Raw genomic sequence first — 15,000 nt, 5'->3', positions numbered from 1 at the left:
ACAAAAGGAATATCAAGGGATCCTATCGCTGTTTGGGCTGCACAACATGTAATGGCCTAGTGGGTACCAAAGTATTCCATCATCCACACACAAATCGAACATTTTCTATCAGGCACTCTATTACGTGTACTACCACTCACGTAATATATTTATTATTTTGTCCATGTTCCTGTTTCTACATAGGGAAAACATCTGGCACACTCCGTGAGCGTATGGCAAATCATCGCCACGCCATAAGGACTGCACTCAAACAAGGTGATTCTGAGCAGCCAGTGGCGCGACATTCCGCCAAAAAGGGACATTCAGTGTCTTCCATCCGTTACATTCTAATTGATCACATACCCCCATTGGATCGGGGGGGCGACCGGAACAAGCAACTTCTGAAACGGGAGGCCCAGTGGATGTTCAGACTGGGCACGATACAACCAGGCGGCTTGAATACCATGCCGGACTTTAAGAGCCTTATGTGATCAACAATTGGGGTGCTACATACTTGGGGTATGTCAGGTGGACATTGTGGCTCCGTTTTGGTACACATTCCATTTGCCCCTATTTGTAGGGGGAAGTGTTGTGCACCTAACGGCACGGAGCAGGGGGGACATCTGTCTCCATCTTCTCCGTGGAAGCCTGGTCTGCCCTGTGCAATTACCCACTGTTCAAACACGCACCACCAGTCTTAAAGCGGATATGAATACTACTATACCCATAAAAAAAAGAGGAAAAAAATAGCTGATTCTCACACTAATATTAAATGAAATAAGCTTTAATCCATGTTGATTAAAAATAGGAGACAAAAAGCACAGGACAAACAGAACGCAGCCAAGCAGAAACGTCTGACCGGTTTCGGTCACACAGGACCGTAATCATAGACATAATTGTACACACATGTTGCTACCCTTAATAAGGGTTAAAAACACACTGATTGGTTAATAACAAATGCTGCGTAATAAACACCTACAAAACATATAGATGTAATGCTTGTGATAAGATAAGAACCTATAGACAATATATAAAGACCTGAAATTTGTCAAAAAAACACAGATATTAGATAACAAAGATAACATAGAAACAGTTATATAACAGTTGGGTATGTCAAAGAAAGGGAATAGACACAAAGAATTATGCTCACATTGATATCATGGACACAGTCAAATAGCAGCAAAAAATGGAATAGATTTTACATTAAATAGTCAGTATATCCTAAATCAGAAACTACAAAAATAAATCATAAAGTACCTTATTCTATATTGCCTCTAACAGCAATGATGAGTAAAGTCAAAAAATGTGAATAAACTACATATGGTAATAAAAGTTACAAAGTAACCTGCTATTTCTAGAGGTATATAATTAGGTCTAAAAAAACCACCAATTCATGGAAAAAATTCCAAATAATACTATTATACACTGTAATATTACACTTCACATCAAATACCATATAACTCATAATGCTGAAAATGGTACCAATATAAAGAACAAGTGTGTAGTCACTAACTTATCTGTGCCTACAATACACAGTAGTGTGAATATAAAGACTATTGATAATTCAGCTTAAATCTTAAACTCAGATGGTGACTGACTTATCTGTGCCAAAAGTTTAGAATGTCATGTTCAGAATTGAAACCCACTGGCACCAAGCAATTTAACTTAAATATCCAGTAGGTTTCCTGTCTGCACAGAGATGTTAGTCTGTCACCTCCCCTGGGGGATTTAGGAATTTGCTCTATCGCTTGCCACTTGAGAGTTGTCACATCACCATGGTGCATATCCAAAAAATGCCTGGAAAGAGCCGAGCACGGCTTCTCACCAGAGATATAGGATAAATGCTCCCTGATCCTAGTGCCAACATCCCTAGTGGTTCTACCTACATAGGATTTCAAACAGCATGTACACTGTATGAGATAAACTATGTAAGTACTCTTACAATTGATACATCCCTTTGTATTAAATGTCTCACCAGACTGGCTGGATACAAATGATCTGCCCACACTGATGTGATCACAGGAGGTGCAAGTGCGTCTGCCACATCTATACGTACCCTCATGCGTTAACCATGAATTGTTGACAATTGGCTCTTTGAGCAAACTTGGAGACAGTATGTTTCCCAAAGTGGCAGCTCGTCTCGCTACAAACATACAGCCATCTTCAACCTTGCCCCTCAATTTTTTGTCACCCATCAGTATCGGAAGATTTTTTGCAATAATATTACAAACATCTCCGTACTGATTTGAAAACTGTGTGACAAATTTAGGTTTGGTATCAGTAGATAGATGCTTCCTATTTTTTGGAGGACCTCTGAGCAAAGATGCCCTGTCCATTTTGTTTACCTCGGACTGGGCTTTATACACAACCTCTCGCGGATAGCCTCTTTGTCTGAGTCTCTTGCTCAAGTCCTTACTCTCCTTCTGGAAATCACATTGCTGGGTACAATTGCGTCGCACCCTCATAAATTGGCCCTTGGCTATACCGTCAAAGACATACTTCGGGTGACTACTTTTAGCGTGTAGCATGGTGTTACCAGCAATGGGTTTCCTATAGAGAGAAGAAACAACCTTATTCGCATCTGGAATACCCTTGAGGGTAATATCCAAAAAGCAGATATCCGTTCTATTCCACTCAAAGGTGAACTGGATACCTACTTCATTGGTATTCAAATATTCCACATATCTCATGGCAGAAACATAGTCACCCGACCAGATCAAAAGCAGGTCGTCAATATAACGTACATACTTAATAACCTGATCAGAGGGATTCATACCACTACCTCCATAGATGTAGGACCTCTCCCACCACCCCATAAAGAGGTTGGCGTAAGAGGGGGCAAATTTAGCCCCCATAGCGGTCCCACACCTCTGGAGGTAGTAACGACCCTGAAACATGAAAAAATTGTGTTCAAGCAAAAATTTGACTGACCCCACAATGAACTCCTTTGTTCTATCAGAAAGATCTGTATATAGATCTAGATAGAATTCAATTGCCTTCAAGCCATATGTATGAGGGATGGATGAGTACAGGGAAACAACGTCAATCGTCAACCAACTATATTCCTTTCTCCAGGCTACATCCTCCATCACACACATGGCCTGAGTGGTATCCCTGATATAGCTTGGCAGCCTTTTCACCATGGGTTGAAGAAAATGATCTACCCACTTAGAAAGTGGCTCAAGTAGGGAGCCAATACCGGCCACAATTGGCCTACCTTTCACATTTACTATACTCTTATGTACCTTGGGTAAGTGGTGGAAGATGGGAACAACTGGATTAGTAACCATCATAGTGTCTGCAGTTGTATGATCAATAATCCCATCTTCCACCGCTTCATCCACCCAATGTCGTAGTTCATTTGAGTATTTCAAAGTTGGATTACCTGGTAATTCAAAGTATGTGTCACTGTCATTTAGCTGGCGGAGGGCCTCTGTCACATAATAATCTTTGTCCATGACAACCACATTGCCACCCTTGTCAGATTGCTTGATCACAATCTGATCATTGTTTTTTAAATCAGTTAAAGCTGATTTCTCCTTTAAGGAAAGATTGTGGGGTCCCACTGTGGCCGTCATGGACAATTTGGTGAGATCCTCCACTACTCTCTTGTGAAACACCTCAAGTGCTTTGCCCCTCACTTGCATGGGATAGAAGGTAGAAGGTGACCTGAATTTGGGAACACTGGTTACAGAACCGATTGCTCCCATATCACCCTCATTGGACAAGCTTTCGAGGGACATGAGTGTACAAGTATCAATAAAGTCCAAATTGCCTGTTTCTTCAATATCTGGCAAAATAGTTCCCATGTCCAGAGCTTCAGCGTTGTGCTCTGAACCTGAAAAATATTTATGAACTGTAAGGTCCCTAATCAATTTGTTAACATCAACAATTGTTTGAAAAAGATCAAACTTCTTGGCTGGCACAAAACCAAGACCATAATTGAGAACCTTACGTTCAAAGCCAGTCAGACAGTATTTGGAGATATTTATAACAGCATCTAAACATACTTGTTTTGTTTCCTGGTTCTGGTGGTTCTCACAGGATATCTCTGTTGATCCTGATCTCGTATTTGGGGGTTTGAGTTTCTCACAATTTGTTTCCCCCTTCCCCCCCCTTCCGGTGGGTCCTGAGCCCCCTGAAAAACCTGTGGTTTAGAGAGCTGTAACTGATTAAGCCCTGATTTCGATTTTGATTTTGCTCCTTGCTGAACAGAACTCTTTAATATACCTTTTGAGGGAACATTAGTGGAAACTGAGGCACATGCTATTTCTATTTGGTTTTCAGTTTCAGATGTCTGATCCTCACTAGAACCCCCCTCATAGCTTGAGGCAAATCTGTCCTCTTCAGAGGTATCACCCCCTGAATCTAGAAATGACACTCTCTTAGCACCATCCTGTCCTCTTTCCAACTCTGTTGATTTATTCTGTTTATTATACCTCTGACCCTTTCTTTTATTCCTATTCCTATTCCTTTTCTTATAAGGGATGGTATTCTCAGTGGTGCAATCAAGATCACCCACATTTGACCACTGTCTATTTCTTTGGCGTCGCCGCCAAATGTAGACAGTACCCGATGTATAGTCTTTCTGGTCTCTCAAGAACTTGGTATGTTTAGTTTGAATCACCAATTTCTTGGATTCCTCTAGTGTCTGTTTATAAATGGTTTCAAATCTTAAATAAACCTCATATTCCTTGAATCTTTCCATATCAGAATACACCTTATCTAACTTAGATTTTACCTCCAACAACAACACATCCTTGTATTCTATAAGCAGTGAAATCAAAGTTAGAGAACAATTAGTAAGTGCAAGATTCCAACGATCAATAAAATCCTGATCTTTCACATCATAAGTTGGAAACTTGTTGATTCTAAGCCCTCTGGGCACCATTTTCAAATGTAGATATTTATTGAGAATCCATTTGTCCCATTTAAGCTTCTGTTCTTTGAGCTTTAGATATTCATAATCTTGAAAAAGGTCCCCCAATTTGATATTTGGGGAGTCAAATTTAAAAACGTCATCCAGGTCTAAAGAGTCTAAATTGTCCTCATCAATATCAGCAAATAGTGTAATAGCCTGTTCTCCTTGGTCATCCATAGCTACCACCCACAGATTGTAGGGAGCTACTTATTATAATCCGATTATAAGTGAATTTATAAGGAAAAGTATATAATGTATACAGATAGCGTCGCTAGTTATTGCACTATACCCTTTTGCAAAAAGCCATAATTGAATATACTGCTGCAATCAGCCAAGACACCTCATTATCAGGGAAATGTATTATAAGGTAAGAAGATGAACAAATGGTGTCCATAAATGATATTGCTTTGTAAACTCAACCACTTCTCTGTGCAAAATAGCATAACATGGCCTAGGTAGGTGAGACTTACTCCAATACATGCATACTGCTCCCAGGTAAACCACACTGAGACCTGATCACCCTCCGTATATATCACAGACCGGGGAACTGGATTGTACTCAGCGAGTCATCCGGTATAAGCCACTTCCAGACCAACCGGGGTAAGGCCACAGTAAAAAGCACACTTCGTTAGTAACTTCACTCACCCCTAGTGCCGTTTCGCTATTTGCGCTGTTCCCAATGATCTCGTGGAGACGTGTTTATTCCAATGCCACTTTCATCCGAAAAACGCTTCCGGCAAAGTTGTGGTCACTCCAAACTCCAAGGCCCCCATGCAAACAAACAGGGACCACGTGGTACAGCTGCTCCAATTAGATTCAGTGGAAAGAGTTGTCAATCACTCGTAGGCAGAAAAAAAACAGCATTCACTTGGGCTATAGTGCAATACTATGTATACAAATAAAAAAAAGTGAAAGAATCAGGAAGCGGGTCCCTGTACCCACTACGAATATAGGCATAAAAAAAGAGGAAAAAAATAGCTGATTCTCACACTAATATTAAATGAAATAAGCTTTAATCCATGTTGATTAAAAATAGGAGACAAAAAGCACAGGACAAACAGAACGCAGCCAAGCAGAAACGTCTGACCGGTTTCGGTCACACAGGACCGTAATCATAGACATAATTGTACACACATGTTGCTACCCTTAATAAGGGTTAAAAACACACTGATTGGTTAATAACAAATGCTGCGTAATAAACACCTACAAAACATATAGATGTAATGCTTGTGATAAGATAAGAACCTATAGACAATATATAAAGACCTGAAATTTGTCAAAAAAACACAGATATTAGATAACAAAGATAACATAGAAACAGTTATATAACAGTTGGGTATGTCAAAGAAAGGGAATAGACACAAAGAATTATGCTCACATTGATATCATGGACACAGTCAAATAGCAGCAAAAAATGGAATAGATTTTACATTAAATAGTCAGTATATCCTAAATCAGAAACTACAAAAATAAATCATAAAGTACCTTATTCTATATTGCCTCTAACAGCAATGATGAGTAAAGTCAAAAAATGTGAATAAACTACATATGGTAATAAAAGTAACAAAGTAACCTGCTATTTCTAGAGGTATATAATTAGGTCTAAAAAAACCACCAATTCATGGAAAAAATTCCAAATAATACTATTATACACTGTAATATTACACTTCACATCAAATACCATATAACTCATAATGCTGAAAATGGTACCAATATAAAGAACAAGTGTGTAGTCACTAACTTATCTGTGCCTACAATACACAGTAGTGTGAATATAAAGACTATTGATAATTCAGCTTAAATCTTAAACTCACTTAAACTACTATACCCACTTGGAGAAATTTCTGATGTGGGGACTGTTTATATGAGCTACATGCCCTTATTATCATTATCTCTTCTATCTTGTGATATAGGTTGCTTTGCTGTCATGTTTGAGGCTATAATTCCAAAATAAGGTTACCACCCTTATATTTTTTTTCCCAGCCACTACATATAATCATCTGCATCTATATTTGGGCTGATGTATGCTATAACCGCCCGATGGCCAAATTTACTTTATATGAACATGATGTGATGCCCCAGCGGTATAGCTTATAATTTGTACAGCCCTACAATATCCCACATATTCCTTTCATTACATATTGCTCTCACTTTATGCATCTATCTGTTCGCATATCGATTGAAGCAATATTCATGCCATCTGTCAGTGGGTCCAAGTTTCCCATATGTCATATTGGTGTCACACTTTAATTTTTTCCATCCATATTTGCAGCATTTCATTTGTTTCTTATTTAGAAAATGTCATTCCAACCACACGTACTGATATATAGTCCAATTATTATTTTAATCATTATTATTTTTACTGTAATGAGCATATTCAGCATGAATCTATGCTGTTTTGCACATTAAGAAAATCGTTGTTCTGTCCAGTTGGTATTCTGTTCTAAACTTAACACAGGTAATGGCACTTATGGGTAATTTACATTGTATACAATTACCATGGTTACTGTCACCATGCCAACTCGATGCACTAACACTTTCTAATATTTATCACAATTTTAGGCATTTGTGGCAATGTTCCACATGTTTGTCTATATGAAGTTTTCTACATTAGTATGTCACACAAGAATGTTCAGACATGTAGATTGCACAACTTTATCAATAAGTTCACGATTGTATATTGGAACCGTAAACCGGAAGTGAGGTAATGAAACTTCCGGTTTCGGACAGCACTGTGGAACGCAAGATGCGTTCCAAGCTCAAAGTATTGGCGCACTTTTTTGGAGAGGCACTAAGGTTGGTGTGATTTAGTTTGTATGTAACACTATAAATGAGTTGTATTTTGTTTGTTCTGTATGCTGATGAACCCCGAAAACGTTCCATTAAATTGGTTTTTTTTAAAAAGTCCTGAGAGTGCATTCTCTTGTTTTCTATATATATATATATATATATATATATATATATATATATATATATATATATATATATATATATATATATATATATATATATATATATATATATATATATATATATATATTTTTTTTTTTTTTTATTTATTACACAATTATCCATACATTAGGATTTATCTTATGATAAGTTAATATTTTAAAGACATAAATTAAATACTTTTTTGTGATTTATTTAATCAACTTCCTATGTCATAATTTCTGATAGATTATTAAAATGACCTACATATGGCCTAAATGGGAACACTTGAAGAGGCTATGGGAACAGTGAAGAATAAAAAAAAAAAAAAAAGTTTTGAAGAAAACATTGTGACAGTCATTTATTTTTCAGTATTAGCCAAGTAACTCATGTGTGAAATGTCTTTTTACTATTAAAAAAATAAATAAATCAAAATTAACCAACTTAAATATCTAAACTCTTTCTTCCATTATCCACATTAAGTTTACTTCTAAGCCCATAAACATGTCACTGCCATTATTACACTGTGGCCCTAGCAGGGACTGAGCCCATAACCGCGTCACTGGCATTATTACGCTGTGGCGCTAGCAGGGACTGAGCCTGTAACCGCGTCGCTGGCACTAGTATGCTGTGGCCCTAGCAGGGACTGAGCCTGTAGCCGTGTCACTGGCATTAGTATGCTGTGGCCCTAGTAGGGACTGAGCTTGTAACCTTGTCACTGGCATTAATACAGAGTTCTTTTAATCTACAAGACTTTTCAGAGGGATTGTGATAAATGGTTTATTTACTTCGGTAAATATTGGGAATCTGATGAAACCCCTCTATTAGATTTGATGTCTAGCTGTAATGTAGTCTGTTATCAACCTTGTGTATTTTAAAACTAACCAAGTTTTATTTTATTTCTAGAAACGGAGGGATTTAAGATCGACACTATGGGAACATACCACGGGATGACACTGAAGTCTGTGACTGTAAGTTGAAGAAATATTTTTCTTTTCTTTATAAGTGTTAATGTGAATGTGGCAGGACGCCATGGGGTTAATACAACGGGGGTCTCTTTTTATGTTGCATGTACCAATAAGATGTCTGCTGTCACTGCTAGCATAGTTTGTATACAGAGGAAGCTGTAAATATGTGATCAGTGCTGTGCAAGCATAGTATATATCGGCAGTACTGTATAGCAGTAGATCTCCATACTAAATGATTTCAAAGTCCTTGCAGGAAAGGCCAATTGAAATAATGAAAGTATATTGCACGGCATTTCTAATGCTCAGAAATCTGAATTTTGTGGATAATTCAGTTTGTTTCTTGACCTTTTTTTTTTTTTTTTTTTTTAACACCAAACAATTTGCATATTAAAGTGACACATTTGACCGGTAGAGTGGCGCTGAGTGTCCTGTGGATCAGTAGCGCAACCCAGATGTTAAATGGCTTGAGGGAAGCTTTTGCATAATCTGGTGGCTTTAAGTCACACTAACTTAATCACCTGCTCTCTGGGGTTCCATCCGCTCCCTAAATATAGGTATACAACAACCCAAACAGAACCTGTAAATTTACCCAGGTAAACCTACTGGAAGCTCTTAGGATGATTTGGGGTAAAATAAATTCAGTATCAAGTTTTGATCACTGTAAACTCTGCAGCCTGTCTTTATTATATAAGGAGTAAACGGCTCTTACCGCTCCTTTATGTTTGATGCAAAAATCGTGTGACATACTGCGTGTGTCACATCTGAAACATGAGGACTCTTCAGACTCTGGAATTTGTGGGCACTAAATCCTTTTTTTTTTTTTTTTTTTTTTTTTTTTTCTTCCACTAAGTTATAACCTAGTAATCGCTGCACTGTATTGGGCAATAGGCAGTTCTTCGTAAAATCAACATTCTCCAGCTGATATTGAGAGTATCTGAATGGGTGAGATCTGATGTTGGAACATGTGAAGTTACATTTAGGACACAACCAAAGCTGTTATACAGGCCTAATGTGTAAGGATAGATGCAGCAGTACAGGGTCACCCAAACCTTAAAGGGACATTAAACACTAAATAAATGCTAGATAGAATGATGCAATCAAATAAAGATTAGTCCAAGATGTATTTCTTTCTAATGACACGATGAGTCCACGGATCATCTAATTACTATTGGGAATATCACTCCTGCCCAGCAGGAGGCAGGAAAGAGCGCCACAGCAAAGCTGTTAAATATCACCTCTCTTCCCTCTAACCCCAGTCATTCTCTTTGCCTATGTTAGAGCAAGGAAGTGGTAAAGTTAGGTGTTAATAAAATCTTGCTTGAAGAATCTTTTTCTATTTTTTTTTAGGTTGTGCAAGATTGTGCTGCTTTGTTCTAGGGTGTAGCCGTAGTACATATCAGTCTCTTCAGTAGAGCAGTGGTGGCTTTCAAGCAATGGGAACTTGTGGGACATGATTCTCACTGCGCCTCCCATATACTGATGCCCTATTTCTAAAGACTGAATAAGATTATTTAGTCTTTGTTTTTGTTTTTTTCCACAGGTACATGTGAGGGATCTTTCCTCTCAAACCTAGTGAGCTGCCTTGCTGCAGGGCAGATGTATAAAGGTAAGTGCTGATTTTTTATTTTCTGGGGATACATTCAGAATAAAAGATGGCACTTTAAATTACATTATAATAATTCTCTTGCGACTTGGAGAATAATTATTTTTGTCAGTAATAGCAGGCACTGGGGACAAGGAGCAGGCTCAGAGGTGGTGTTTTTAACTTGTGTATCATTTAAACGGCATACTACAGTTAAGAGCTGAGGGAAGTTATTTTCTTGTAATGCCCACGATTTGCGAGGCTAACGGAAGCGCCAAAATTTGTTGCACACTTTCCCCTCATAGTTCCCGTGTTCTGTGACATGGAACACTTTGTCTTCGTTTTTGAGCGGACTTCATCTCCAGAATAAATAGAGTCCGGATCATCTAATAGCCTATTATCTCCGGTGTTGGTCAGGCAGATAAGCACCTCAGCAAAGTTAAGCTGAGGTGTAAAGGTGTTCGGAGCATTTATTACTACTTGTCATTTTATTGCTAAAAAATAAAGCAGTTTATGTTAAATATGTAAAGGAATAGTAACGTTTTTTTGTGAGGTACTTTTTAATATATCAAAATTTCTATCTAATTATTCAGTTTTGGGGTGAATAAAGATGGACCAAGAGGCCCTGCAAGATGTTACTTGTTTATGTTTTGATGCTAATATTGAACCAATATTGTATATTGAGAGAACTTTACATTATAAGGAAAGACTTTTTTTCTGAGCCAACATTGTCCAGGGCGGATGCTTTTCAGGAGCCTTCTGACAATGTTCAAAATATACTGCAGCTTTCTCCTCAAGTGTCCCAAAACTTAGTGTCCATACAGCCAGTGCCCTGCGTTTCCTCCATTACTCCGTCTGGAGTTACTTTGCAAGACATCGCTTCTCTCATGTCCTCTGCGGTTTCTGATGCGTTGTCTACTTTTCCCTTGCTGCAGGGAAAGAGCAAGAGGAAAAGTAAACAATCAGTAAGCAAGGTTACTGACACAGCTGTTGATATTTCAAATACTTCCTCCAAGAAGCCTGGGGACGAGTATGTTTCGGTAGCAGCTGAAGGTGAAATCTCAGACTCTGTGTAATTCCTCCTGCTGATACTGAAGTTGTTTCATTCAGGTTTAAGCTAGAACACCTCCATTTGTTACTTAAGGAGGTTTTAGCTACCCTGGACGACTCCTATACTACTGTCGTAGTCAATCCTAAGAAGTCTAGTAAACTAAACAAGTATTTTGACGTGCCCTCTATGGTGGAGGTATTTCCTGTACTAGATAGGGCTAAAGAGGTCATTGCTAAGGAATGGGAGAGACCGGGTATCCCTTTCTCTCCATCTCCCATATTTAAAAAGATGTTTCCTATAGAAGATTTTATCAAGGAATCTTGGCAGACGGTACCCAAGGTGGAAGGGGCAATTTCCACACTAGCCAAGAGAACTACTATTCCAATATAGGATAGTTGTTCCTTTAAGGATCCTATGGACAAAAAGTTAGAGGGGTTACTCAAGAAGATGTATGTACACCAGGGTTTACAATGGCAACCCGCAGTTTGTATTGCTATGGTCACTAGTGCGGCCGCATATTGGTCTGATGCACTGTCTGAATCCATTTGGACAGACACTCCCCTCGAAGAAATCCATGATGAGATTAAGGCCCTTAAGTTGGCCAGCTCTATTACAGATGCTTCCCTTCAGGTTATTAAACTGGGAGCTAAGATTTCATGTTTTGCCATTCTGGCTCGGAGAGCTTTATGGTTAAAATCTTGGTCTGCGGATGTGTCATCTAAGTCTAAACTTTTTGGAGATTCCTTACAAGGGAAAGACCTTGTTTGGTCCTGGTTTGACGGAAATAATTTCTGATATTACGGGAGGAAAGGGACATTTCCTCCCTCAGGATAAGATAAATGAACAAAAAGGACGTCAGAGTAATTTTCGTTCCTTTCGAAATTTCAAGGGAAATCCTTCCACTCGCTCCTCTGAGCAGTCCAAGCCTTCCTGGAGGCCCAATCAGTCTTGGAACAAGGGAAAGCAATCCAAGAAGCCTGCTGTCGAGTCAAAGACAGCATGAAGGGCCTGCCCCCAATCTGGGACTGAATCTTGTAGGGGGGCAGACTTTCATTCTTCACTCAGGCTTGGGTTTGAGATGTGCAGGATCCCTGGGCGGTTGACATCGTGTCCCAGGGATACAAGCTAGTGTTCAAGACCTTTCCTCCCAGTGGCAGATTTCTGCTTTCAAGATTATCTGTAGACCAGACAACGAGAGGCGTTCTTACACTGTGTACAGGACCTCTCTGACCTGAGAATGATAGTTCCTGTCCCAATGCAGGAAAGGGGTCTGGGGTTCTATTCCAATCTGTTCGTGGTTCCCAAAAAGGAGGGAACCTTCAGACCAATTTTAGATTTCAAGAGTCTAAAAAACTTTCTCAGAGTGCCGTCCTTAAAGGGACAGTTTACTCAAAAATTTTCTCCCCTTTAATTTGTTCCCAATGATTGTAATTGTTTACAAGTAGCTCCTTTACCCTTATATTAGCATTTGAAATTGTTAATTTAGCATGTGGTATCCCCACCTATTCTGAAAGTTTGTGGCTGCGCGTACCAGCTATAGATAAGCTTTGTAAACACAGCCAGCAGAAGAAATTACACTCCCAGTGTGATAAAGCAGAGATAAGGTAATAAAATGTTGATTTTCCATTGTTCTCTCAAAGTATTGGTGATTGTTTTAAGGACAGATATAAGATAAAGAAGCAGGTATATGTGCACAATGTGAAATAAACCTTAAAAAGCTAATTTTCATACATTTTTTACTCTGCAGTTGGTAAAAAAAGCAATTGTAAACACATTAAGGGAAAAACAATTTTACAGTATACTGTCCCTTTAAAGATGGAAACTATTCATTCCATTCTTCCTTTGCTCCAGGAGGGTCAATTTATGACTACCGTGGATTTAAAGAACGCGTACCTGCATGTTCCCATCCACAGGGACCATCGCAAGTTTCTAAGGTTTGCATTTCTAGGCAAACACTTCCAATTCGTGACTCTTCCATTTGGTCTTGCCACAGCTCCCAGAATTTTCTCAAAGGTTCTGGGATCCCTTCTGGCAGTGCTTCGATTGCGGCACATTGCAGTGGCACCTTATCTGGACGACATTCTGGTTCAGGCGCCTTCCTTTCAACAAGCAAGATCACACACATAAATTTTATTTACTTTCCTGCGGTCTCACGGATGGAAGGTGAATTTGGAAGAGAGTTCCTTAGTTCCAAATTCAAGGGTAATTTTCTTGGGAACCATAATAGATTCCTTATCAATTAAGAATTTTTCTGACGGATGTCAGGAAATCTAAGATTTTCGATTTTTGCCTAGCTCTTCAGTCCTCTCCTCGGCCATCAGTGGCTCAGTGCATGGAGGTAATCGGGCTGATGTTGGCGGCAATGGACATCATCCCGTTCGCCTATTTCCACCTCAGACCTCTGCAGTTAAGCATGCTCAAGCAGTGCAATGGAGATTAAGCGGATCTGTCTCCGCAATTACAGCTGGAACTGGAGACAAGGGATTCTCTACATTGGTGGTTGTCTCAGGATCATCTCTCCCAGGGGGACCTGCTTTCGTAGACCCTCTTGGGTGATTGTGGCAACAGATGCCAGCCGCCTGGGATGGGGAGCAGTCTGGGGCTCTCTAAAGACTCGGAACATGGACTCGGTCGGAGTCTGTTCCATTCTGGAACTGAGAGCAATCTTTAATGCTCTTCTGACCTGACCTCAGTTAGCCTCGGGTCCGGTTCATCAGGTTCCTGTTGGACAATATAACCTCAGTGGCTTACATCAACCATCAGGGAGGAACTCAGAGTTTATTGGCCATGACAGAGGTAGCCAAGATCATTATGTGGGCGGTGACCCACAATTGCTGTCTGTCGGCGATCCACATTCCAGGAGTGGACAACTGAGAGGCGGACTTCCTGAGCAGGCAGACATTTCACCCGGAGGAGTGGGAGCTCCATCCGGAGGTTTTTTTCCAGTCTGATTCTCAAGGGGGGTCAGCCGGAATTGGATCTCATGGCATCTCGGCAGAATGCCAAACTTCCGAGGTACGGGTCAAGGTCAAGAGACCCTTAGGCTGTACTGATAGACGCTCTGGCGGTACCTTGGAAATTCAGTCTTGCATACCTATTTCCTCCGTTCGCTCTTCTACCTCGAGTCATTGCTCGAATCAAGCATGAGAAGGCGTCGGTGATCCTCATTGCACCGGTGTGGCCTCGCAGGATTAGGTATGCAGACCTGGTGGACATGTCATCTCTTCCACCTTGGAGACTTCCGTTGAGGAATAACATTCTACTTCATCCAAATCTAGTTTCTCTGAAGCTGACTCCTTGGAGATTGAACGCTTAATTTTATCCAAACGTGGATTTTAGTAATCGGTCATTGAGACCATGATTCAGGCTCGTAAACTGTGACTAGATGGATTTACCATATAATATGGCATAAATATCAGTATTGATGTGAATTCAAGTGCTATTCTTGGAGTAGAGTCAGGATTCCTAGAATCCTGTCCTTTCTTCAAGAAGGTTTGGAGAAGGGTTTATTGGCAAGTTCCCTAAAGGGTCAAATATCTGCCTTGTCTATTTTGCTACATAAACTTCTGGC

The 15,000-nt window shown here is 39.7% G+C and overlaps 1 protein-coding gene across 1 annotated transcript in view; it reads left to right on the top strand.

The window, feature by feature from the left end:
* Positions 1 to 15,000, top strand: part of CDC73 (cell division cycle 73) — a 140,550-nt gene that overhangs the window by 50,120 nt on the left and 75,430 nt on the right. Inside the window, exon 10 of the mRNA XM_053693840.1 lies at positions 8,735 to 8,799. Coding sequence (XP_053549815.1) covers positions 8,735 to 8,799 — 65 coding nt within the window. The remainder of the gene's footprint in view (positions 1 to 8,734; positions 8,800 to 15,000) is intronic.

This window comes from Bombina bombina, chromosome 10 (genome assembly GCF_027579735.1).
Source record: "Bombina bombina isolate aBomBom1 chromosome 10, aBomBom1.pri, whole genome shotgun sequence".
Taxonomy (NCBI): Eukaryota; Metazoa; Chordata; class Amphibia; order Anura; family Bombinatoridae; genus Bombina; species Bombina bombina.
Note: the sequence above shows the minus strand (reverse complement) of the source record. Positions and strands in the feature narration are given on the sequence as shown.